Source organism: Danio aesculapii, chromosome 22 (assembly GCF_903798145.1).
Source record: "Danio aesculapii chromosome 22, fDanAes4.1, whole genome shotgun sequence".
In the NCBI taxonomy this organism is placed as follows: domain Eukaryota; kingdom Metazoa; phylum Chordata; class Actinopteri; order Cypriniformes; family Danionidae; genus Danio; species Danio aesculapii.
Genome location: NC_079456.1, coordinates 16904105 through 16931369, shown reverse-complemented (window position 1 = coordinate 16931369; position 27265 = coordinate 16904105). Strand labels below are relative to the sequence as shown.

The window sequence follows — 27265 nt, the reverse complement described above, 5'->3', positions numbered from 1 at the left end:
TCATTGTGTTTTGTCATTTTTATTTACATTTTTGTTATTTTTAAATAGATTTTTTATGTAATTTTATACAAAAATGTATTTTAACACAGTGTTCAGCATAATTGAGTACACCCCGTTTTGAAGATGAATATTTTTATCCATTTCTCAGTGAATATAGGCAATGCATTTTGGTGCATTTAATCAAAACAGATATATTAAACAGATATATTTATTAAAATAATATTTTAGTCACCAAACATATTTCAAAATTAAAGATAATACAATTAAATTCAAGCAAAATATTGCAAAAAAAAAAATACAACCTACAAAATTTCAACTAAATTTACATTTTTTTGCCTCTTGATTTTTCCTCTTTTTTAAAATTTGTATTTATTATTGTTCTAGAACGTATAAATTTGGGTGTACTGTTTTTGGGCCGTTATCGTAAGTAATGTTGTTAGCTCCAGATTTGGCTTCAGTGCTGACTATAATATAATATAATATAATATAATATAATATAATATAATATAATATAATATAATATAATATAATATAATATAATATAATATAGCTTCCTATTAAAAATATGAATTTAAAAGATAGATTTGTGAGGGGTGTACTTATATATGCTGAGCACTGTATAACTAGCTGCAATAAAATAAGTTTACCTTTTTTTAAATACATTTTATTTTAGTTAAGTTAAGGGCAATTCTATTCCACATAGCAAAACTGATTTATGGTTTAAGTTCCAGTTATCCATTATAACCCCGATCAAAGTAAATCAGTTCTAAACAAATATCCTAATACATGACACATTGTTAGAGCCGAGCCATATAAAATTAAAAAGTTAATTATTTCTGAAGTTACACAGATATGCTTTGACTTGCCTATTGGTTGTCCCACTAAGAGGGTAAAAATCCAGCCCTGCCTTTCCTCTGTACACATTGCTATCACACACCTGCGAAGGAAACCAGGAAGAAAAGAGGACTGTTGAACTTTGCCAAGAGTCAAGAACACACAGAGCTTTCTTTTCTTCAAGTCTAAGAGTGCGCGAAGCTGCAGTCAATGCATTTATGGCACTTGCGTCTTGAAATGGCTAAGTTGTTACTTTTGGGAGTTCGGATCGGTGTTTTGGTGATGCTTTTCTCTCTGGAACTCTGGGTATCTGCGGATGAGATGGGACGTCCCACGACATTCTGGTGGGACAGTGACAGCCAGGTCAAAAACAACAGCAGTCAACAGGCACTGAGACAATTTTTCAGAAAATATTGCGACTCTGCACACGTTAAGGTAAGATGGTGTGATTAAAATGCTGTGTTAAACAAAGAAACAAATGAAAACACAAAGTTAAAAAGTCTAAACTTTTAACAAAACTTTAAACTGGTGTTTTAGCTGGGTTTTTTGAGTGATTTTGGGTATACCATGAAGTTGTTTGTTATTCAAGTTTATCATCAAGGTATACTGTGCAATTTCAGACAGCCACTGACTCACTACACTGAAAAAAAATATTGATTGGATTTACAAATAGTCTTTTAAGGTAAGTGGTTGCAAACAATTTAAATGGGCTGAATTTAAACAAACAAATTAAGTCAAACGTTACTAAATTGAATTTGTTTAAATTCAGCCCATATAAACTGTTTGCAACCACTTAAAAAGATTTAGTAAATCCACTGAATCATTTTTTTCACTGAAATTTGTATCATTTGTATTCGTACTAAACAGGATTAGCAATTAATCTAAATAATGTTTGAAAAATATGTCACAGGATGAAAAAATCAGCCTGATCTCACGAGGAAACTTTACAGTTTTACGTTTTGTCAGTTTAGTGGCTAATTTGCATGAATTCAAGTTCAGTCATATGAAAATGTAAGATTTTAAAAAGAAGGCATGGCACCCAACCCCACCCCTAAACTCAACCATCAGTTGAGGATAAGCAAATCATACTAAATTGTACAAATGAGATCGTAAGATTACAAACGAATTAGCCACTAAATTAAAGTTATGAATTGCCATGAGATAGCATTGAAAATGGGTAATATGGAGTAGCAAGCATTAAAAATTTACGTAATTTTCAACTCAAGCTTGCAAGATATAAATTTACGATTCCATAAAAACGTTATTGTGATAATTATTGAATTATTTATTTTATTGCTATTTTGCAAGTTCTGATTTTCTAATTCAAAACTCCAAAGATATAAGCTAGTGTTTCTGAGATGAACTATCAGAGTTTGAGAGATTAACTCACCATTCATTTAACTTGCATTTACATGGTGTGTAGTAAAATCAAAAATGTTTTTCCATCCTTTTTTTTTTTAAGTTTTGTGTAGACATTGAGATTAACTCACCATTCTTATTGTGTTTACACTATAAAGATGTAGTAAAAAAAGGAAAAGCTTTTTAAAATTTTGCCTACACTAAAAAAATGTAATAACAAAAAGTCAAGATGACAAATATTTTGTTGCTTTAACTTATTTTAATAGGTTATTCGGTTTTCAACAAAAAATTAAGTTATACAAAGTTTAACTTGATATTTTTATTGATGTAAGTTGAGATGACTAGAAATGTTAATTTGATTAAAAAAAAAAGGCAGCCAGAATGTTTTTACAGCGTAGATGTTGAGGTTAACTCACTGTGCGTTTACATGATAATGATGTAGTAACCATGGGAAATGTTTCATCATATACATGGTCGAAATGATCCCTGTATACAAACATACGTGAAAGCGTTAAAAAAACCGAACGCATGCCACGCCAGTAGGGGGTGATGTCACTTTGTACAGAAACACCACATGAAAGCGCAAATACAATCCTGTAGTCCACCATTGTTGTTTTGTTTGGCGACTTCGTAGAATAAAGACATAATATATGTACATGTTTTCATTTACACCAATAGAGTCAATAATGGAGACAAAAACTAGTCTTTTGCAACCTGTCTCCAAAACAATGCGTTTCAGACCCCCAAAACACCACCGTTGTGTAAATGAATGGCCACACAACGTTTCCATATTCCAAAAAAAAAAGTGTTGAGTAAAACCTGACTTAAAACGAAAGTCAGAAATGTGAGGTTAAAGTGAAAATTGACTTCATTTTATTATTCAGCGGTAGAAACAACCTTCCATGAATAATCAATGCAGATCGCGCATGGATCCACATGCAGTAGTGCACATGAAACAAACACACCAAGCAAACGTTCCTGCAATGTGTTTAATTCCCAGCTTGTATCGCATTTCACAAAAAGATCATTCACGCATACAACCACAGTATATGCAAGAATCTAGAGACCCCCGGCCGAACAGGCTCAAGCTTGTTTTTCTTTAGGTATGTCAGATAACAGATTTAGCTTGAATGCTCAGGCATGCGGCCAACATAAACAAACGTGAAAACGACACGCACCGTAGAAAGCCAAGACCCTTTACCCTGATTTGGATTCAAGTTGTTGCAGTTGCTTATCTGTCAAGTTTGTAGAGTAAAACGCACCTTCAGGGTTAAAGTTTAGATTTGCAGCTCTAAACACTAACTCTATATGGATTCACTAAGGTCTTAGAAAGCTTTAAGTCCCTTTATTATTTCTTTTGTTCCATTACAGGACTGCGAACGTGGTTATTACAGGGAGAGAAGTGGATCGTATAAGGGACGGTGTGTCCCGTGCAACTGCAATGGCCTGTCCGGTGACTGTGATCCACATACTGGGAAATGTTTGGTATTATGTGGTGTTGTTTTTTATCAGTTTGAGAAAGTTAGCCCTCATCTCCACTTGATCTCTGTCACTTTGTGCCCTTCATTTTGAATGTTACTATATGTCACTTGTGCATGAAAAGATGTCTCACTGATTATGATAAAGAATGCATTTCGGATAAAAGAAGCACGCTTGGGCTTGGAGTGTTATTTTCATCCAGCCATTTAAAATTCAAGATACTAGTATTCAGCTTAATGTGACATTTAAAAGCTTAACTAGGTTAATTAGAAAAGTTAGAGCAATTAAGCAAGTCATTGTATGATGATGGTTTGGTCTGTAGAAAATCAAATAAAGTATAGCTTAAGGGGGCTAATAATTTTGACCTTAAAATTGTTTTTAAAAAAAATAAAAACTGCTTTTATTCTAGGCGAAATAAAACAAATAAGACTTTCTCCAGAAGAAAAAATATTATCAGACATACCGTGAGGAATTCCTTTCTCTGTTAAACATCATTTGGGAAATATTTCAAAAAGATTTCAACTCTACACTCACATATTCTGCTGCTTGTCAACACAAATATGTAATCAGCCGATACATTTAGGCATGTACAAGATCAAACCAAACATCAAAATGCTCTACTGTGATTGTCAAACTCAACTATCTCTAGAGTTAAGAGATAATGGTGTGAAAAACTGCCTAGTTGATAGTGGAAGTCAGAGGAAAATGAACAGGTTAGTCTAAGCTAATAGAAAGATAATAGAAACTCAATTAAGCATGAGTTACAACAATATCTAAACACGCAGTAACAGTAAACTAAGGCTACAATTCATGGACTTAACAAATTTAGACTATAATATTGGAAAAAGTTCAGCTGTTCAGTTAAGGCTTTGATTTTTGCTGCAGAATTCAGATTATAGGGTCAGAATTTGGCATAAATGACATAAAAGCATGGATTCACACTGCCAACAATTAAAGGAACACTGCACTTTTTTTGAAAATAGGCTCATTTTACAAGTGAAACAGTTGAGTTTTACCTTTTTTTAAATTCATTCAGTTGATTTTTGGTCCAATAATGAGAGTAGAAACTTAATAGAAACTTTTCATTTTCTGTTGGTCTTAGTACATGATGTAACCACAGAAGAGTCGAGCTTAAAATAGGAAAATTCAAGCTCATTTTAGAAATGTTTTGAGTGAGATGCTAATGTTCTAATCCGATTCAATGATTTATGTTAAACTAAGCTAAAAGTGCCTGAATGGATTAAAAAATGATAAAACTCAAATATTTAATTCTTCGTGACTTGTAAAATGAGCCTATTTCCAAAAAAGTGGAGTCTTCTTTTAAGTCTAATGTTGGTGTAATGGTGTAGGGAAGATTTATTTGCCACACATTGAACCCCCGATATTATCAATTAAGCATTGTTTAAATGTCACAGCTAATCTGCGCAAAAATGCTAATAACTGCATTTGAAAGCTCTAAAATGCTTCCTTTGGAGGCTGCATTTCAATGCAGTAAGGCATCAAGACTTGTCCCAAAAAATTTCCTGTCTCCTGAGATACACCTTCTTCTAATCAAATTTTGAAAGCAGCACACTGTATACTGTATGTGTCATTTGCTATTTGATATCCCACAATCCCCTGCATTTCATTTTTTTTCCTGGGTTTTCACCTTTTATTTGATAGGACAGTAGAGAGGACTGACAGGAAAGCGTGGGGACCACGAGGCGGGAATCAAACTTAGGTCGCCATGAGCACCGGAGTGCATGTGTCGACGCACTAACCACTACAAAACTGGTGCCAATGTGCACTCCATTTTTAACAGTAGAGCTAAAAAATAAACATGGCATCTTGAAACGCCCATATCCATATCAATTTGTGCGTAAATGTATGTTTTATTTACCAACGTTTGCATTTTAGATGGCATTTCTAGCAAGAAGCTCTCACTATTTTGTTGTACATAAATTGTTATGCTGTCTCAGAAGTATGTCTGAAATCCATTTTGAAATCAACAAAAGGGACGTCATGGTGGGACAGTGGGTAGCACGTTCACCTCACAGCAAGAAGGTTGCTGGTTCGAGCCTCGCCTGGGTCGGTTGGCATTTCTGTGTGCAGTTTGCATGTTCTCACCATGTTCGCGTGGGTTCCTTCAAATTCTCCGGTTTCCCCCACAAGTCCAAAGACATGCGCTATAGGTGAATTGGGTAAGCTAAATTGTCCGTAGTGTATGAGCGTAAATGAGTGTGTATGGATATTTCCCAATGATGGGTTGCAGCTGGAAGGGCATGCGCTACGTAAAACATATGCTGGATAAGTTGGCGGTTCATTCCGCTGTGGCGACCCCTGATTAATAAAGGGACTAAGCCGAAAATGAATGAATGAATGAAAAATCCACAAATGCTGCCCCCAGAGTCACTGCCTGACAAGGCAGCAAGGCAACACGTCATCTTTTGTATGTAGACGAAGTCCATCTTTTTATGATGCTTTTTCCAATTTGACAATTTGTTATGTCACAAAGCTCGAATCATCTCAAACTGGCTTCTTGAACATAACCCAAATGGCCTCCACAATAATATAACACTGGAATGACTCTATTTTTCACAGAACTGCCAGTTCAATACAGCGGGTGACCACTGTGAACGCTGTATGGAGGGTTATTATGGCAGCGCCATATTGAGAACCTGTCGTATGTGTCCATGCCCCTTAACAGACCCAGGAAAAAGGTATGATGCCAGCTTTTATCTAAAGCAGAACAATATAGTTTCAGATATCAGATTTTAATGAATAATTGTTTATTAATTTGTGCAGTTTTGCTGTTGGATGTCTCGGAGTTGGAGATGAGTTTGAATGTTTGTGTAAACCTGGTTACTCTGGAGTTCGATGTGAACGGTCTGTCTGGCTTTCACATTTGTTTTGATTGAATTAATAATTTAGCCGATAATTTTATCTAATTTAGTGTTTCATCATTTACTCCACATTATAGGTGTGCGCTTGGATACTATGGCAGTCCTTTGGCAGAAAGAGGAAGCTGTCAACCATGTGATTGTGAACACGGTTACGTATGTGACCCGTTAACAGGCGGTAAGCAAATTCTCATGATTTAAATAGTAATAGAAATAATAATATTAATGAAACATTTTCTGTCTTTATAGAGTGTTATGAGGCTGATGACCCAGACACAGACAACTGCTTTGGTTTGTCATAACATAAAAAACACACAAATGTATGGATGAACAGTACTATGATTGACTAACTCCAGTCTCTCTCCCATTAGACTGTGATATCTGTGTGGTTAGGTTATTAGATGATCTTGCAGCGATGGATGATGAGTTTTCCAGACTTGTTGATCAACTTGGGTCATTTAGTCAGAACGCTACTTCATATACGGGACTTGAAAAACTTGAAGATGCCATTGCTGGTACAAAGGTCACTACAACAATTTTCCTGAACAATTATTTGGAAAGGCTCTAATACACTGTTTATTTTTGTTCACAATTAAAAAAGAAATTCCACTTTCTTAGGTGTTGGTCCAGAAGTATACTGAATCTGTCTTCAAATTAAAACCAAACATTTCAGAGCTTGAATCTCATCTCCAAAATGTCAAAGATGACCTCACTGCTCTCAATGACAAGGTACGATTACTATTCATGGGGGGTTATCTTTATGTTGGCTGTAAAATAGATTACAACTTGTGTTTCCTTCTTCAGGCTATTGAGATGTCCTGTTCTGCAGTTCAGTTACTCAAGTCTATTGACCAAACCTATCAAAGAGGGGACAACCTGCGGTCTGAGAGTGTAAACCTCTTACAAAAGATACAAGGTGGACCCACTTGATCAAGCTAAGATTTCTTCTTCAAAAGTCTTCGTCCCACAAGGTCACCAATTTCACTTTCACTTCTTGACCCACACAGAGTTCTTGGATAAGCTGAATCGGTCAAACAACACAGGTGGAAACACAGAGGATGCAACCAGGATGTTAAAAGAAGCCCAGAGGATGCTGGAGAAGATGCGAAGACAGACCTGTAGGGTTCAGAGAGAACTGGCCAATGAGGAGTTGAGAAAAGCACACATATGTGGGTGAACTGCCTCCGAATTGAGCTTGACCTATGTAATGTGTATTAATATAGCATATTTATTGTGTATGACCATACACCCAAAGTGTTTCACAATCATGAGGGGGGTCTCTCCACACCACCAGCAGTGTGCAGCACCCAATTGGATGATGCGACGGCAACCACAGCACAACAACGCCAATGCGCTCACCACACACCAGCTTTTGGTGGAGTGGAGAGATAGTGATAGAGCCAATTCAGTGGATTGGGGATGATTGGGAGGCCATAATCGGTAAGGGCCAATAGTGGGAATTTGGCCAGGATTTTTTGGTCAATTTTGGCAGGTTACACCCCTACTCAGGACCTAAGTTTAACATCTCATCCAAAGATGCCACTCACAGACAATATAGTGTCCCCTTACTATACTGGGGAATTAGGAATCACACAGACTGCAGTCTCTGTTAGTGAGGCCCCCTGCTGGCCTCATTAGCACCACTTCCAACCGCAACCTAGTTTTCCCATGTGGTCTACCATCCAGGTACTGACCAGGCTCAGCCCTGCCCAGTTTCAGTAATTAACCAGTCTTGGGCGGCAGAGTGACATGGCTGTGACCTACTTCTAGAGGGCCAAGATCCTGACGGAAAGACTCAAACATTGCCCAATTAGCCCATTTTAAGGGATCTGTAAGACATTGCTTACATGGTTCAGATGTGTTTAAATGAATTTGAAGCTAAATTATTCAGGATAGTTGTCCTCTAGAAGATAAAAAAGGTCAACCCTGCTTTATTTTGTTTTAGGTTCCTTAAGGCCGATTTATACTTTTGCATTGAGTGCCCATGGTAGGTCCTTTGCACAGTCACATATCTTCGCCATACCCTGATGTGCACCTCTCAAAAAAAATTATATGACATGGTGTGCAAGATCTGTGATTGGTCAGCCAAGTAGTGGATGCTAATTGTGGGCGGGGCAAGAGCCGTGGGGGTGGAGCACGATAGTTTTTAACAAATGTCGAGGACCATGGAGGAGCTCCAGATGGGTACTTTTATTTTGTGTTTACTTTATGATTAAAGTCTTTGATTGATTGTTGATTTGCGCCACTTTATTCCTTGAATGTGTGTAAGTTTAAGATACTTCTACAGCATCGGTCACTCGACGCAGAAGTGTAAATCAGGCTTTATTAATGACCAAGCTCCTTTGTGGTTTTGAAACTTGTTTTTCTTACAGTGCTCAGCCTCATTTTGGAAGACCTGATTGTTCCTTTGAATGGCTCCTTGATTGCGGTTGATCGTATTCGACAGTATCTCATGGATCGGGCAGAAGATCTTCGAGATATACAAGAGGCAATAATAGATGCCCAACTTGATGTACGGAAAGCCAATGGAGTGAACAAACTCAATGAGGAACAGCTGAAAAACATTTTGGTAATTAGCTAATAATCGTGGCTGAATTACAGTAAAACATTGGCTGCATCCGAAATCACCTACTACTCAAACTTAAATGTACTACTCGGCTGTTCAATAAAGTATGTTCTCTACAGTATGAATGTGAGTAGTATGAATGGAACTCGAACGTACTACATCCGCTATTTTGTCATGATCATGTGACCTACCTGCGTGAGTTGCATCGCTTCACTCCCATTCATGAATTCTCTCGCGGGGCATCATAGGAGAGCATAGCGTCCATGCGATGCCCACTTCAGAATCTTGCCGGAAATAGTAGGTCATTCGGGTACTTCTTGCATACTGATTTTCAAATTCAATAAATTCGGACATACTACTTGGCTCACATACTGATTTTAGGGAACTATATAGTATGGAAGTATGAGATTTCGGACGCAGACATTGTGTTTTGAACTTTAGCTACCATTGTTAACTCCTTAATTGATTGTTTGTTTAACAGAAGCAGTTTAAGGCATTGAGGAAGAATCAAGGAAACATCATAGCCAATTTGAACATGGCCAGAGGGACACTAAAAAACACTTCTGATCTTCAGGAAATGATGGATGAACTAAAAGAGGTCATTAATAATGATATTTTTGTGTAAAACAAATTCCAGTTTGGATACTTACCTTCCATTCTCTTCCAGAATATGACTCATCTTGCAGCTTTGATCGACGGGGCAAAAAACAAGTTAGAGGCAAAACTCGAGTTGCTCTCTAATGCAACCGCTAAGCAGGAAATCGTGAGACAGGCCGAGGAACATGCACAAGAACTTACGAAGCTGGCTGTGGACTTACAAATGTGTGTCAAAAGTCCTCCAATGATTCCTAAATCAAAGTTTTGTTTTTAATGACGTTTTAATGAGTGCATTTGTCTTATAGGGTCATAATGAATATAAAGAACGCAACTGCTGTTCATAAAGCAATTGAAGCCATCAATGCATTCACAGCCATCACCGCTGCCATAAATGAGGCAGAAGCTGCTGCTAAACGTGCCAAAGAAGCGGCGGAAAATGCTTTAAAGGTATGAAAGTCATTACTTTAAATCTCAGTGAAGATTAGATAATGGCCAAAATAATCTAAATGTACAAATAGAAAAAAGTGAGCTTGAAAAACCTCCAAAATTGGCAGATAAATGATATGATATGGACTTTGTATTTCCATATGTGCTTCAACTAAAAAAAAACATTGTTGTTTTTCCTAAATCAAACTTGGTTCAATTAATTTCATGTTCCCAGGATGTGCAAGAACAGGGTCTTCAAAATAAAGCCAAGGATCTTATAAATAATGCAAATACTCTGCTGGTGAATGCCAAGGAAGCATCAATACAGCTAGAAGGTTGCCATTTTCACTTTTTAATGCAACTACAGCAAAATTGCCTCTAGAGCAAACACAGCTCTAATCATAGGAATCCATGAGTTTTTCACTGACGTGTTCTACTATGTAGTAATAAAAAAATCCGTCTACAGATGTTGCACAGAAATGCGAAGCTTACAAGAACCTGATCCAACAGGCTGAAGACAAACAGAAGCAACTCAAGCAAGTCATGCTAGATGTGTTGGAGAGGATGAACAACATCAAAAGAGGTGAATAGCTTCATTATTCTAGATTGTTATCGTATAGCAAGTATTGTAATGATCTTGTCAAATGAGCACTTTGGTGGATTTTTTTAGGCGATACTGAAATCCTCATTAACCAAGCCAAGGAAGGTGCTGCAGATGTGAATGCCACAGCGACTGAGGCACTGACCAGAATGCAAAACATCAGTGAAGAACTGAACAAAGTCAACATTTCCACTCAAGATTCAAACCTTAATAACTTACTTGATGGTGTCAACAAGACCTGTGAGTCTAATTGGTTCTTCTTTTCAGATTGAGTCAATATAATAAACATTTTTAGTTGTCCCTAGTTGTTTCAATCTACCTATTTTATTAGCATTTTGGAATATTGCATAAATTTTGAAAATACACATCAAAAACATCTTGTGATTTAGTTTTAATGGATCATGCGATAACAAAAATGGGTACGATGGGATGGCATTGACAGACAAACCAGCCAACCAAACACATTGTAAAATATCTCAAATGTTGATACATTTAGTTGTAACACTTATTTTTTAACCATTCTGTAATCTTCAGCCTTGTGTTTGCTAACTGAACCAATAGTATCCGGATGCAGCCTTTATGATGCAAGCTGAGATTGCATCACTCAGCAATGCAATGTCAGACACAATGCACTCAAATGGAGCGAGTGACGTCACTGTGAGGGGTAGGGTTAGGGGTGGGGTAAGGTGAGCCCATTAAAAAGCATTGGACGCAGCTCAGATTGCACTGCACCAGGTCTGCATCCAGACCCCTCTCAAGTGAACAGCCACTTGACCTGCACTATTAGCATGTACACTACCTAACAAAAGTCTTGTCGTTGATCCCAGTTGTAAGAGCAACAAATAATAACTTGACTTCTAGTTGATCATTTGGAAAAGTGGCAGAAGGTAGATTTTTCCGAAGAGTCATCTGTTGAACTGCATCCCAATCATTAAAAATACTGCAGAAGGCCAATTGGAACCCACATGGATCCATGATTCTAACAGAAATCAGTGGAGTTTGGTGAAGCAAAAATCATGATTTGGGGTTACATTCAGTATGGGGGTGTGCAAGGGATCTGCAGAGTGGGTGGAAACATCAACAGCCTGAGGTATCAAGACATATGTGTTGCCCGTTACATTACAAACCACAGGAGAGGTCAAATTCTTCAGCAGGATAGCGCTCCTCATACTTCAGCCTCCACATTAAAGTTCCTGAAAGCAAAGAAGGTCAAGGTGCTCCAGGATTGGCCAGCCCGGTCACCAGACATGAACATTATTGAGCATGTCTGGGGTAGGATGAAGAAGTAGATGAACCCAAAGAATGTTGATGAACTCTGGGAGTCCTGCAAGAACGCTTTCTTTGACATTCCAGATGACTTTATTAATAAGTTATTTGAGTCATTGCAGAGATGTATGTCATACACAATATTCATTCTTTATCCACTGCACCATGACTTTATATTTTATATTGTACATTATTTCTGTTAAGTGACAAGACTTTTGTCTAAGCCTTTGCCTATCATGTAAGCCACTTCTGATACCAAATGATCAACAAGAAGTCAAGTTATTATTTGTTGTTCCTAAAACTAAAATAGGTGCCAAGACTTTTGTCAGGTAGTGTACAAAAACAACAAAGACGTCAGCATACATCTGGATATTAGAATTGAGACAAACATTTGGCAAGTCATTTACATACAGCGAAAATAAAAGTGGCCCCAAGCATGAACCTTGTGGGACACCTGCTGACAAAGAAAAAAAATGTGTATAATAAATATGAGTGCAATGGGATGGCATTATAAAGACAAGCCAGCCAACTGACCACTGTACAATATCTGAAATGTAATTTTGGTCATACTAATATCCCAAATTCCATCATCAAAGTGGTTCAGCAAGATTACTTCCCAGAACTGTCTTAAGCATATGCACTCCCAAAGAGCGTCTCACACCTCCAAAAGCCACTGTGCATTTATTGTGTTTTGGCTTCCTCTTCTGAGGGCCAGCTAATTTATTATATAAGAAAAAATCCCACAGTGGCTTCTCCTACTGCAGGAAATCCCATTTTACTTTTTGAAATTTGGTGCCAGTTTATCAGGAATTGAATATTTAGTTCTTTTTGACTAATTGGATGGAATGATGCTTTATTTGGGCAAAAGTATTTTGTATTTTATGTAATATTCCAGTTTTGCGCATAGTTTTAGTCTGCATTTTTGGATTGAAACAAAGCTATTGTTCTTAAAGTCTGAATGTTATTTAGGATTTCTTTTCTTCCATGCAGTGAAAGAACTGGATCAATCTTTCCCTTCATTGATTGACAAACTGAACGATGTGGAGAACCAAACTGAGCACATGCCTGCTCAAACTAACCTATCCAGCAGCATAGAGAGAATCAAAGTCTTAATCGAACAGACCAGAGATGCAGCCAACAGAGTGAGTGCTCAATGAAGCAAAAGAGATGTTTCCTCAACTGCCTTTAGATGTAAACCTCTTGGTTGTCTTCTAGATCAGGGGGCCAATCTTATTCTCTGGCGATGCTCACATTGAACTTCGACCTCCTAAAGACCTGGAAGACTTTCGCACCTTCACAGCTCTTAATTTTACATTGCACCAACCAAAAGCCAGAGGTGACGGAAGACGTAGACGCCAACTGGATTATATAGATGGCCAATTTGTTCTTTATCTTGGAAATAAGCACGTGAGGGCACTTTCATTACTTAGTTTGTTAAATATTTGCAATATATTAGTACCGATATTGGAGATTTTAATAATTATCGATATTGGATGTTTAATTGTTTATGTTCATTGCCACTATTTGTACGTTAAGGCTATGTTTACTTGTGTTTTTAGTAAGTTTTACTTATGATAATGTTTTCAAAACGATTATTGTTTACACATATTAACGGAAACTGCCACAAGTGTCAGTTAATTACTAAACAGTAGCTGTAGGGAAGTGATGATTATCTCTTTGTGAGTTTGTGGTGTTATTCTCTCAGCTTTGATTGAAAAATGCCGTTAAAAAGACGTGTCGCCAGCACTGATGTTTATTTAGGATTTGGCATGAGTATATTATGCATCTCTGCTGTTGGTTGTAATATTAGTGAAGTAAATCCACACTTTTTAGCAACATAGACTCATTATAAAAACGTTGCCCTGAATACAAGTCTGGAGATAGCAAATTATGTTGCCTGAAGTACTTACGACTGCATTTCATCTTTAAAATGAACGCTTCGTGGCGGTATGATGTCGTTCCTTTTCGCGCTTACCAGCTGACCGCTTACCTCCATATAGACGCCTTTTCTGCTGTTACCAGTTTGTCCAGTTAGCTTGCCATGTATATCGGCGGACTTGAGACACAAAGAGAAGTTGACCACGACGATGGGGTTCGAGACCTACGAAGAATGATTCAAGAAAGTTGGTAAGACGATAATAGAATTACAGACATCGATTTGTCAACAGCGGCCTCTAATGGATTTACACCGTGAACAGCAGGCGCGAATGGCACTCGCAAGATAAATTTGAGATCTCAGAAAGCGTACACATCGGCCTCTGGTGGATTCACGAAAAACAAAAACAGTAAAAAAATGTGGCTCTAGGGACATATTTGGTGCTCTCCAGAAATTTATATAGTGCTACATTTTCAAAATGAGCCTGGGTTGCTTTTTGGAGAAGGGATAGTAAACTCTTGAGCAACAACAAAACAACCATGTACTCTGCAATTGTTGTATATGTTTGTTCGAACTTGCCTTTACAGTTGACCCATGCTGTGCATATCTACATATCTAACACATACTACGCACACATATGACCTCACCGTTTTCAAAGATTTGAATTATTGTTAATATCAGCCAGTTATCGGTTATCAGTAACATATATCTGGGTGAGTATCAGTTAGTATCAGTATAGGTTACAGCTAGTATTGTAATATGTGGGTATATTTTACACAAATTCAAGCTGTATATCGTAGGGCATCTTTTTATTTGTAGTTCTCTTGACCAACAGGCAGTCAAGGATTTCATTGGCCTGGTTGTGAGGAATGGTGTGCTTTTTTGCCTCTACAAACTGGGTGGCCAAATTCATGAAATAGAGACGAGCGAAATCACTAAGTCCAGCAATGATAAAGCCTTCATGGATAGGGTGGATTTCCGCAGGTAAACATCTTAATCATTGTAGTTCCCCTGTTCTGTCAATTTGTCATACCTTGTCAGATTGCCCATTCAAAAAGTAGGTAGCACATTTTGACGACGCAATATGCTACCTACCAGATTTTGCTACCAGTGTGGATGTTGAGAAGTGTGATATACAGTAAAGCTGTAATATCGTCCTAACCTACCTAATCCCTAACCCCAACCTCAGAACCATTCAAATACAGTGTTGGTAGCATAATCTGAGGGGTATGATAAAATGTCAGGACACCCCCAAAGAGTACATTTGGTTTTCTGAAAACGATTTTTTTGTTCCCAAATTAGAGTTTATCAAGATGCACAAGTCATATACACGCATACTTTCACTTCAACTGAACCCAACGAGCTTCCAGCAAGGAGAAATCAGCCCAATACCATGAATGGATTGCTCGATCTAGACCCCAGTGACGTCGTCCTTTATGTTGGAGGATACCCAAGTGATTTTATGGTGAATAAGTCTACAAAGCAAAGGCTAACAGCTTTCTTGAAAGATTATAATATGAATAGTTTGTTCCCAGTTCTTTAAATGGATAAATAACAAGTACCTAAAATGTCAGTAATGCATTAATGCAGCATTCGTGATTAAACTATCACCTTATTTACATTTCCCCCATTTATATTCTGTATTTTTGCCTTCCAGCCTCCAGTGGAGCTTCAGTACCAAGGATTCAAGGGCTGCATTGAGTTTTCTTCTATAAATGATCAAATCCTCGGCTTATACAACTTTCAACGTGCTGTCAACATAACCAAAAATGACCTGTGTCAAAGGTACAAAGTCGTCATAATGTTTTGATCTTTAGGTTTTGGGTTACTCTTCCTATTTTCTGCTCCTAGGGGTAAAGTCCGCACATTGGGGGATTATTTCGATGGCACGGGTTATGGAAAAGTGGATATATTAAGCCAGAATTCTTTCATTAAGTTTTTTGTTCTGAGTCATCAAATGGATGCTGTGCTTTTTTACATGGGAAATGAGGTGACTATAAACGCTTTGGTTTGATTCCTGATAACAAATGATTACTAGTTGCTTGATGATATTTTTTTTATTTAAAGAACTCGTACTTCTTCATTACACTGGAGGGAGGCTACATTGTTTTGCGAGGTGTAAACAATGACGCAATTGTTTTTTTAAGGTCCAACGTTAAAGTATTTCCTCAAGTAAGTATCTATTGCTGTTATGTATTTTTTCATATTACTGCAGTTATAATACAGTATATATCCTATTTCTCCCTTCAGACAAACTTCATCCAGATCAGACTGACTATGAATGATGTAAGACCAGTAACAATAACAGTCACAGACTACATCAACATTTTTTTGGGATACGTCAAAGGACTCTTCAGGGAGGCCTACATTGGGGGTGTTCCAGCTGCAATCCGGGAAAGGTATATATATAAATATTAATATTTTGTTTACTGTGCATTTTTTCAGTTTTTGTTTTATTATAGACCAGTGCAAAATGAATGAAAATAAAGCCTGTTTTAGGAGAAACGGACACCTGATGACTTTGAAATGTTGCACTTTTTCCCGCCAGATATAATGTTTTTCTTCCGTCACTCAGAGGATGTTTTAAAAACATCCAGGTAGACGTAACGACTACTTTTACAGAGGAAAACGGAATCGTCCGAGGTTGTCCAAATCCTTTACTGGTAGGACTTTTGTGGATTTTCTGACAGCATACATGGATGACAAGAAAATACATTTAAACTTTTTCTGCTTGGTGGTTTTCAGGGCTCCCGAGAGGCTACTTTTGAGTTTGGCAGTTCTTTGTCGATGTTCCCCATTGTTAAGGATATAGACCTGGGGACAATGGTTTCACTTGGATTTAAGACGTCTGAGGAGAATGTTGCAGTTTTAATGCAGACTGGTGGAATGGTTAGTTAAAGAACTATTTTTTTCCTGCACAATCAATTTGTGTTGGGACAACATGGAGGAAATAAGTTATTAATTAGTTTTTACAAATTTAAGTGGATTGAACATAAAACAATAAAGTTGTCCCCCCAAAAAACATTTAAAATTGTGTAATTACAGCTCATTTTGAATAAGTAGTCTGAACAAACAGCAAACAAGTGTATATTAGTTGGCTATATTATGTTTGATGAAGCTCTTGTTTCTCTATTTTGGCCTGCAGAAGAATGAATTTCTGCTGTCTTTGAAAGATGGCTTTGTGGAAATGAGTGACAGTAAGGAAAAGTTAACATCCTCCATCAAATGTGAAATTGGAAAATGGCACTACATAACAGCTTTCAGAAGCAGTGCAGGGTAAGAAGACCACATCTTAGTAGACTTACTTTCAGAGATGCTTTTCAGTACTTCATGTTGATCGTTTGCTATTAGGATGCAGCTAAATGTTGACAACACAGACGTTGGAGATCCACCATCTCCATCCACATTCCCTGAATTCGCAGAAAGTGTTATTTTAGGTGATGGATTATTTGGAGGCTGTTTAAGGAACCTGTATATGCGGAGGTTTGATGTTATGTTTTTTATCTAATTGGATTATGATGCATATCAGAAATAAGCAACTAACAACAGCCTTATGGTTCAGCATACAGAGTGACTACACTCCAGCCGACTTGAGCAGTTTCAATCAGACTGGAAGCGTGTCTTTGGGATTCTGCAAAGCAGAGCGCCCCCTTCTGGACTTCAGCATGAAGCGTGCAAGACATGCTGGAATTACATCCAACAGCAATTTGGTATTTGGGATTATTGAGAGATAGTTCATGCAAAAATGAAAACTGTCATCATAGACTCACTCTTTACTTGGTTCAAACCTTTGCACCTTCTGGAAACCTGTAACTATTGACATCCATATTAGGAAAAACAAATACTATAAAAGTCAATGGTTACAGGTTTCCACCATTTTTCAAAATGTCTTCTTTTGTGTTCAACCGAAGAAAGAAACAAAATGGTTTTAAACAAGTAGAGTAAATAAATTATGACAGAATTTTCTTTTTTTTATGTGAACTATCCCTTTAAACTCTGTATTAAAAAGGAATAAGGTCAAGTGACAGTTCACTCTATTTGGAGAATCAAATAAAAACTGCAACCATGTCACATAATTACTTATTTGATAAAGATTTTGTCTGCCCTTTTTAACTACATAAACTCACAGTAGGTGAATTTTGTTGGAAGTATTCAACTGAACATTTTCAGTCTCAACAAAAGTAGGAGTAAACTGAATCTAGTTTCCAAATCTCAAAATTAATGATTAAAAATGGCAACCTTGCCACAAAATGACAATTTGGTAGCCATTTCTCAGTTGTTGTTTATTTGTTGTGCTTTTATAACTATGCAATTTTTTTTTCATAAGGCAAGACTGCCTTTTGAAGGCCACCATGTTGAAATGTAATCACATGACTAGCTGAACATGACTAGAAGTCACATGGCTAGATGTAATGACTTTATTTTTACTATTAAACATTCCCACATGACAAAATACAATAGTAATAATTAGTAAATACTATGGTGTTTTAAACAATATTTAAATTAATATTTTGTGGTAATCCTATTGTAATTCAACAACTATAGTGATAGAAACAATTTACCTACTGCTGTACTAAGATTTCTGTTAACCACTGAGCCACCATGCCGCCATTAGAATCAGAATCAGTTCTATTGGCAAATGTGCTTCACACACACACAAGAAATTTGTTTTGGCTACAGAAGCTTCCAGTGTACATAAAGTGACAAGTGACCAACACAAAATAAATAAATATGAAAAAAGACGATAAACATTAAACAGACGTGCAGTCAAAAAATCTGGATGTTGACTTGTGTGTACAGATTTGTTATAAATATACAGGTTATAAGGTGCTGAGTACAAATACTAATGGAGAAGGTATTGCATTGTATATTGATATAAGGTGCTGTGTACAAGTGCGTATGAGAAAGTATTGCACATATTTATAGCACAGTAGGGGAATATTTAACTGTTCATAAGGTAGACAGCCTGAGGAAAGAAACTTTTCCTGTGTCTGGCTGTTTTTGTGCTTGATGCTCTGAAAAGCCGACCAGACGGTAACAGTTCGAACAGGTAGTGTGCTGGGTGTGAGGCGTCCAGAGTGATTTTGCGAGCCCTTTTACTCACTCTGGAAGCGTACAGTTCTTGAAGTGTAGGAAGGGTTGTGCCAGTGATTTGTTCAGCAGTCCGGACTATTCGCTGTAGTCTATGGAGGTCGGTTTTGGCAGCTGAGCTGAACCAGATGGTGATTGAAGTGCAGATGATGGATTGGATAACAGCTGAGTAGAACTGTACGAGCAGCTCCTGTGGCAGGTTAAACTTCCTCAGCTGACGAAGGAAGTACAGTCTCTGCTGGGCTTTCTTCACAATAGAGTCTATGTGAATGTCCCACTTCAGATCCTGAGAGATGGTGGTGCCAGGAACCTGAATGACTCTACTGCACGCACAGTGCTGTTCATGATGGTGAGTGGGGGGAGTGCAGGGGGGTTTCTCCTGAAGTCCACTATCATCTTCACTGTTTTGAGTGTGTTCAGCTCCAGGTTGTTGTATCTGCACTATAAAGCCAGCCCCTCCACCTCCTGTCTGTATGCAGACTCGTCACTGTTCTGGATGAGGCCGATAACAGTAGTGTCGTCTGCAAACTTAATGAGTTTGATGGAGGGGTCTTTTGCAGTGCAGTCGTTGGTGTACAGGGAGAAGAGCAGTGGGGAGAGAACACATCCCTGGGGGGCACCAGTGCTGATGGTGCGGCTGTCGGATGTGATTTTGCCCATTCTGACTAGCTGCTGTCTATCTGTCAGAAAGCTGGTGATCCATTGACAGACAGAGCTAGGAACAGAGAGCTGGGTCAGTTTGTACTCAAGCAGTGATGGGACGATGGTGTTAAAAGGCAGAACTGAAATCCACAAACAGAATCCTTGCGTAGTTCCCTGGTTTGTCCAGATGTTGTAGGGTATAATGCAGTCCCATGTTAACTGCATCATCCACACACCAGTTTGCTCTATAGGCGAACTGCAGGGGGTCCAGCAGGGGTCCAGTGATGTCCTTCAGATATGCTAGCACCAGTCTTTCGAATGACTTCATGGCCACAGATGTTAAGGCCACAGGTCTGTAGTCATTGAGTCCTGTGATCTTTGGCTTCTTCGGGATTGGGATGATAGTAGAGCGCTTAAAGCAGGATGGAACTTTGCGCTGTTCCAGTGATCTATTGAAGATATGGGAGAAAATGGGAGCCAGCTGGTCAGCGCAGGTTCTCAGACAGGCTGGTGAAACACCGTCTGGCCCTGGTGCTTTCCTTCTCTTCTGTTTACTGAAGATCTGACGCACATTATCCTCACTAATCAGTAGTGCAGGGGGCAAGATGGCTGGAGGTGTTGATGGCTCTGTAGGGAGATGGTCCGGGCTGTGTTGATATGCTGTTGATGTTGTGTTGGGAGATGGTCCGGGCTGTGTTGATGTGGTGTTGATGGCTGTATAGAGAGATGGTCCAGGCTGTGTTGATGGCTGTGTAGGCTGTGTTTATTGCTGTCGATGCTGGGGGACGGTGTCTTGTAGTTAGTAAAATCCTTCAAGCCTCTCCACGCTGATGCAGGGTTGTTGGCAGAAAACTGATTTTGCAGCTTTTTGGTATAGTTCTTCTTAGCCACACCAATCTCCTTTGTCAGTGTGTTCCTGGCCTGATTGTTCAAGATTCTGTCCCCACTCCTGTAGGCATCCTCTTTGGCCTGATGAAGCTGTCTGAGTTTTGGTGTGAACCATGGTTTATCATTGTTAAATGATAAGTAGGTCCTGGTAGGGAGGCATAACTCCTCACAGAAACTGATGTATGATGTTACAGGATGTTGCACTGATGTATAATGTTCAACTCAAAGTTCCTGGAAATACCCAGTACAAAACTTTCCATTGTTGAATAATGGTGCTCCACAACACTAGCTGTCAGCACTGAGTGAGATCATTAAATAAATACACATTATTAAAATGTAGCAATAATTACCTTGTGAAGGTTAATGCCATTTGTTAAAGTCTATATTTGCTGTTTTTAATAGGAAAGCTCTACACAAGACTGCAGAAACCCAAAATCCATCAAGCACACCTACCACATTGGTTCCAGAAGCAAAATGCAGTTTGAAATACACCAAGAGGAGCTCAATAACAGGTAAATTATGTTAATGACGTTAATTCTTACTTTTGTAACACCTTTATAAGATCTTCTGCTTCCTTTAGGCCCCATTTCTCCCTAGACGTCAAGACCACATCATCTGAAGGACTTTTATTCCATATCGCAGGGAAACAAGGTGTTCCTCTTGTGATCTTGTATTTGGATAAAGGAAAAGTCAAACTTTCTGTTGGGGAAGATGAAATAGTTTCCTCTCAAAGGATCAATGATGGTGATTGGCACAGTGTATGTAGCAAACTCACCCGAACATATATATCTGTGACTGCAAAATCCCAAGTTTGGATTCATGTTTTTGAAATATTGTGTGTGCAGATCAAGTTTACGGTCAAGAAAAGATTATCTCATCTTGCTGTGGATGGCGTTCGAGCACCCAATGGACAGCCGTTGAAAGGTTTCACACATGATTTGGAGTCTCCTGTCTATGTGGGACAACTTCAGACTTTTCACCAAACATACGTATGAATGTGTAACGTCCTTATTTCAGCACAGTTAAACTGCATCATTTTGTATTGTTTTAAAAAGGCTTTTTTTCCTCAGAGAAAAGTCCCTCTGAAGAGTATAACCGGATGCATTTCTGAGCTCAGGGTTTCCAAGCTTCTCCTCATGAATCCAGCTGTCAGTCATGGAGCCACGCCCTGTTTTAAAGGCCGAACTGAAAAAGGGGCGTATTTTGCTGGAAACGGCGCACGTTTGGTATTAGGTATGCCCCTTCATTTTAATACATAAACATTGCAAAAAATGCTGGGTTGCACACAATTCCTTCATGCTGTCCCAACATAAATCGAACTTAACTTAATCGTTTTTACAAATTTAAGTGGATTGAACATAAAACAATTATGTTGTCCATAAAAAGCCTTAAGAATTGTGTTGATTCAACTCATTTTAAATAAGTAGTTTGAACAAGGAGCAAAAGTTATTTTTATAGTGTATGTATAGTGAATAGTGACAGAAAAGTATGCTAAAGTTGTCCAATTTGTTTTTGTTTGAACAGAAAAGTACTTTATCTCTGGTTCTACGTATGATTTGGCTTTTGAATTTCGGCCAAGAAACCTCACAGGCCTCATGTTCCACAAAAGAGACAACCTTGGACAGACACTCACACTGTTTCTCAAGAAAGGGAAGGTGAGTGAAAATATGTTCAGTAAAAATCAGTTTTTGCAAATTAGCTATTTTAATTGTAAATAAAAAAGAACAATAAAGCTAAAATCGAATATTCAGATTGCTAATGCTTAGCTAACATGTACATTTAGTCTACCCTGATGGTAAAAAATATCAGAATTAATCAGTTTAATAACATCTCAACATTTTTAAATCACTCAATTTACCTTCGCAGTCCGCACAGCATTGATGTTTATAAAAAGTCATCCCCATTCTCACTGTTCAGCAAAAAATAAATAAAAAAGACAGATGCGCTATTATGAACGCCTGGCCAATACTACCATCTGTGCATAGAGTTGAAGTCCAAATTATTATTATCATTATTTTTTTTTTCAAATATTTCCCAGATTATGTTTAACAGAGCAATTAATTTTTCACAGTATTTCCTATCATATTTTTTCTTCTGAAAGTCTTGTTTGTTTTATTACGGCTTGAATGAAAGTAGTTTTAATTTTTTTAAAGCCATTTTAAGGTCAATATTATTAGCCCCCTCAAGCAATTTTTTTTAATTGTCTACAGAACAAACCACTGTTATACAATGATTTGCCTAATTACCATAATTAACCTAGTTAAGCCTTTAAATTGCACTTTTAGCTGAAAACTAGTGTCTTGAAAATTATCTAGTAAAATATTATTTCTATAATGTTTAGAAATGGGTTCACACCAAACCACAGCAAGTTACTTGCTCTAGTTTACTCACAGAATGTGTTTTACATATTTTTCTGCTCAAGTTGAATTATTTTAACCTGAGGTGAACTTTGAATGTCATCTTACCCCGTGAATAATAAGGATGCACCTATATGGATTTTTGGCCGATTTCGATAACCTATAACTAAAGCAAAAAAGCAATAATTTTAAAGTTGATTATATAAATATATACACGATTCCACCTACATCAGCATGCCAAAAATAAATTATTTCCTTTTCTTTGCATAGCAAATTAACATGCAACTTGACTGTTGCATAAAAATAATAGGTTAAATAGCAAAATTGGATTTAATTAACAAACAAGTTAAATAAAATGAAAATGAAAGAACTAAGAACTGAAACCAGCTCAAATGTTCTTAACGAGATTCATTCAGGACTTCTTAATTATAAATATGCCGATCAAACTGAATACAATCTTACATCCACAACACATGGCAAGCAACACATTGATAGTAACAAAATAATCATATTAGATTACAAACCACCCAACAGACGGCATGTGTGCATCGCTGCTTTTATGTTTACACATGTAATATTTTTTCCTGAGGTGATTTAAATCAAAATACACATTGATACTCTATCAAACATATCTATAATGATGAGGAATAAAGTTACTTACTGAGTTATTAACACACAGCAAGACCACACAAAGAAAGGATGGACTTTGAAGGAATAAACAATGTGAGGTAAGCATCGTTATAGTGCACTGGACAAGTCTGAACAAGTTCGACCCACACATGCGCAAGACAGGCAGTTCTGTACAATTACCTATTCTATCAGCTTAAAGATATCGGTCTAATTTTGACATCGGACCGCTAGCGATAACATTAAAAATATCATTTATTGGCCGATAACAATATGGCCGCCGATATATTGTGCATCCCCAGTGAATACTTAATTCCATGTTTGGTGTGAACTCAACATTAGACTGAATAAGTAATAATGCATGTGAGTGACGTTACCATTTTCACAAAATTGCCTATTTAAAATTTACACAGAAGATAATGGTATAGTATTAAAAAACATGAACTTTAAAACATTGTTCGGTACAGTACACTAGCACATGATTTCTGGCATTTGGCAGAAACAGGAATATGGTAGTACGATTTTACAAATTCAGCCACAAATACTTCGCAAAATGTTGATATAAAAGATAGTGTGTGCTGACATTGTGAAACACTGACATTGTGAATTACATATTAGACTTTAGTGTTGTAATTATGCTCAACATTATATATATTTGAGTACTGTATGTTGTTTTGTTAGGTGGTGGTAAAAGTGAATGATGGAAAACAACGCTATGGCACTGCAGTGACTCCAACACGACCCCTCTGTGGTGCATTTCACAGTGTGTCAGGTACTTCTTCATATCATGGTGGATTGTAAGAGATTGCTTTCACAATAAAAGTACGTGGGAGTTCATTCATTTTTGAACGATGTATCCCAGTGTCCATTTGGCGAAAAACTATTGAGCTGAGAGTGGATGATAGAAAATCAAGAATCAGACGACGGTCTATATCACGTCTTTCAGTTGATGAAGAAATCTACATTGGTGGGCTTTCAGGTAAATCACCTTTCGATGAAGTAAAAATATCTTGTATTGGTACACTTATTCATATTAAACATGTTTTCAGTTTGACCTAACAAATACATTTAACTTTATTTGAAATGGTTAGCTTTACATACGGCCACAAGAAAACCGCTATTATAATTTATAGCAAATACTATAGTATTTTTAACTATACTGTAGTAAACTCTTTATATTAAAGTATTTACATCTCTTTTATTGTAATGAATACTATAGTATTAGCTGTTGTGTACTGATCAACTGCAATAAATACTGTAGTATACATTAATATTTACTACAGTAAACTGTGGTTTATTGATGATTAACATATATAGCTGTTGAAAAATTTATATTAGATGTTGTACTACCGTAGCAACTATAAAAATACCAAAGCAGATTCAAGTTCTTCAATATAGTTCAATAACACCATAGTATTTACTATAATATAATTAATACTAATGTTAATAATAGTATATTTACTACAAATTGCTATGGTATTTTATCATGTAAGTGTTCATGTTAATTCATTGATGTTGATTTTTGAAACCCAAGGTCAATCTTTTAAGTCTATGTGTTGTTAAAACTACAAAATGTAAGACTCATACCAAGCAGTCATTTCTGTGCAACACTACTCTCATATAGTGAATAATAAATTATTGTTCATTTCTTGTTTTTCGTTAATGCAGAGAATCGGAGTGAAGGAGTGGAGATACAGACCTCTTATGAGGGATGTTTGCGGAACATATGGATTAATAATAATTCTCTCTCATTTGATAATGCGCATGTATTCGGCCCCGTAAACACAAACGAGTGTCCGGCAGAATGACAGAAGGATGAAATAATTGAATTAAACCAAAACAAAAAAAAGTATTGTTTAAGGAACGCTATTGATTATTGATCTCAGAAATAGGCAAAGATACCAAATTTTTGGATTTCCAATTCTTGAAAGTAATTGCCAACACATTTCATTTACTGTAAAAATTGTTAGATTCAGTGTGAAGGTTTAAAATACAAAATGTGACTTTATTTTACAGTTTGTGTACTGAACCCGTATGTAAATGACCACACTGTAAGGACATGTTATCACTAGTGCTGTCAAATGATTAATCGTGATTAATCGCACCCAAAATAAAAGTTCATATTTACTAAATATATTTGTGCATATGTGTATATTTTTGTGTATATAAATATATACATAACTGTATTGTATGAAATATATATATATATATATATATATATATATATATATATATATATATATATATATATATATATATATATATATATATATATATATATTTATGAACACATCTCCCTCTACACCAAACCACTGAAAACGCACATCACGTGACCACACACACACACACACGCACACACACGCACACACACACACACACACACACACACACACACCAGATGATCTCATCTACCCAGATGAGAGCTGTGCATGTCCGACTGTTCATCAAGGATCTACCGCTGGATCCAATCTCACTATATTTGTTAAACGTGATATTTAATTCATCTTGTTCTCTATATCTAACGACATATTCCCCGACTTCGGTCTTTTGAATCTATTACTTGTTCTCAGGTAACACATTTTGGCTGAGCGCAAAAATTAGTTAATAATTAATGTAACCACGTACAATCTGTATATTGACTGATTGTTTGCCTCTATATTATATAAACCTATTGTACGTTTTATAATGGCCATTACTGATTATTAAAACTGATATTCAGCAAAAGAGAGGGTATGTTATTTCACATCTGCAGCTGACGTTAGAACAGCAGAAACTGTTGCTACTTCATAAACGTCACTTTAGAGCTAGTATTTGTATGATTCTCTAGCGTAATGACTTAAATGATGACATAACAGGGGATTTTGCTCACATTTTAAGGCTGAACGGCATAAAGTACCATCAGTCTACTGAGATTTCATAGTATTTCTCATTTGCCATCGGGATACCACAATAATTAACTCCGAAAAAGGCAAAGCAAACTCTACCAGATTACTATAGTATATCGACTTATTATTAATGTCACTTACCAGTTTTATAATGATTTGATCAGCTGTAGTTTAAAATTTACACTGAGTTTTCACACTTATTACACGTCTCTGTTGCCATCTTGTGGCGGAACATCAACCGTCTTTGCTCTGCTCAGTATGACAAGCTAATGGCCGCCGATGTTGTCTCTCAGAAATTATAAATATTTAAAAATGGCCACTATCCTTATAAATAAACTGCATAGTTGCAATCTAAACAACTACATTCTTGCCTAAAAAGCCTCAAAAGTACATTATGTTGCCCAACAGATGCAATATTTGATAAATCTGTAATCTGTATACCCTCACAGGGGGGGTATTGTGTGTGTATGTATGTGTATAGAGTATATTATGTGTGCATATGTATAAAGTGTGTATATGCATGTGGTGTATCGTGTGTATACGTATGGGGTGTGTAAATGTATGCAACGTACCATGTGCCTATATGTATCGAGTGTAGCATGTGTGTATATGTATAAAGTGTGTATATATGTATAGAGTGTTTCATGTGCCTATATGTATGGAGTGCATATGTATAGAATGTGTATATGTATGGGGTGTATCGTGTGCATATGAATAGAGTGTATCATGTGTCCATATGTATACAGTATGTGTAAATATGTATGCAATGTATGCAGACTGTCCAGTAGCTCCAGTGCCTATATGTATGGGGTGTATCATGTGTGCATATGTATAAAATGTGTGTATATATATATGGGGTCTATATGTATGAAGTGTATCATGTGTCTATTTG

At 37.0% G+C, this 27265-nt stretch overlaps 1 protein-coding gene across 2 annotated transcripts; it reads left to right on the top strand.

Moving 5' to 3' along the window:
• The first annotated feature begins 904 nt into the window (after positions 1–904).
• Positions 905–25305, top strand: lama3 (laminin, alpha 3). 2 transcript variants are annotated; one of them, XM_056448262.1, is made up of 38 exons: positions 905–1269; positions 3565–3678; positions 6253–6371; positions 6457–6537; positions 6632–6729; positions 6801–6842; positions 6923–7074; positions 7170–7280; positions 7356–7467; positions 7559–7720; positions 8924–9120; positions 9602–9715; positions 9785–9939; positions 10020–10161; positions 10376–10475; positions 10607–10723; positions 10811–10981; positions 12998–13149; positions 13223–13414; positions 14719–14867; positions 15186–15348; positions 15541–15668; positions 15735–15873; positions 15951–16055; positions 16134–16282; positions 16432–16546; positions 16629–16772; positions 17029–17159; positions 17235–17366; positions 17446–17593; positions 20907–21016; positions 21085–21262; positions 21350–21493; positions 21575–21737; positions 22029–22159; positions 24170–24260; positions 24351–24467; positions 25157–25305. In XM_056448262.1, exons 1-38 carry the CDS (start codon positions 1045–1047, stop codon positions 25294–25296), a joined length of 5133 nt encoding a protein of 1710 aa, XP_056304237.1. In that variant the 5' UTR covers positions 905–1044; the 3' UTR covers positions 25297–25305. The 2 variants fall into 2 exon arrangements, with proteins under 2 accessions (XP_056304237.1, XP_056304236.1); XM_056448261.1 differs by having other exon boundaries at positions 906–1269; positions 9599–9715.
• The last annotated feature ends 1960 nt before the right edge of the window (positions 25306–27265 follow it).

Bases quoted from the DNA above. Each gene is read 5' to 3' on its own strand.
- lama3 (XM_056448261.1), top strand. From the start codon at position 1,045: ATGCATTTATGGCACTTGCGTCTTGAAATGGCTAAGTTGTTACTTTTG. The intron at 1,270-3,564 runs GTAAGATGGTGT...GTTCCATTACAG, and splicing joins GCGACTCTGCACACGTTAAG to GACTGCGAACGTGGTTATTA. The intron at 24,468-25,156 runs GTAAATCACCTT...TCGTTAATGCAG, and splicing joins CTACATTGGTGGGCTTTCAG to AGAATCGGAGTGAAGGAGTG.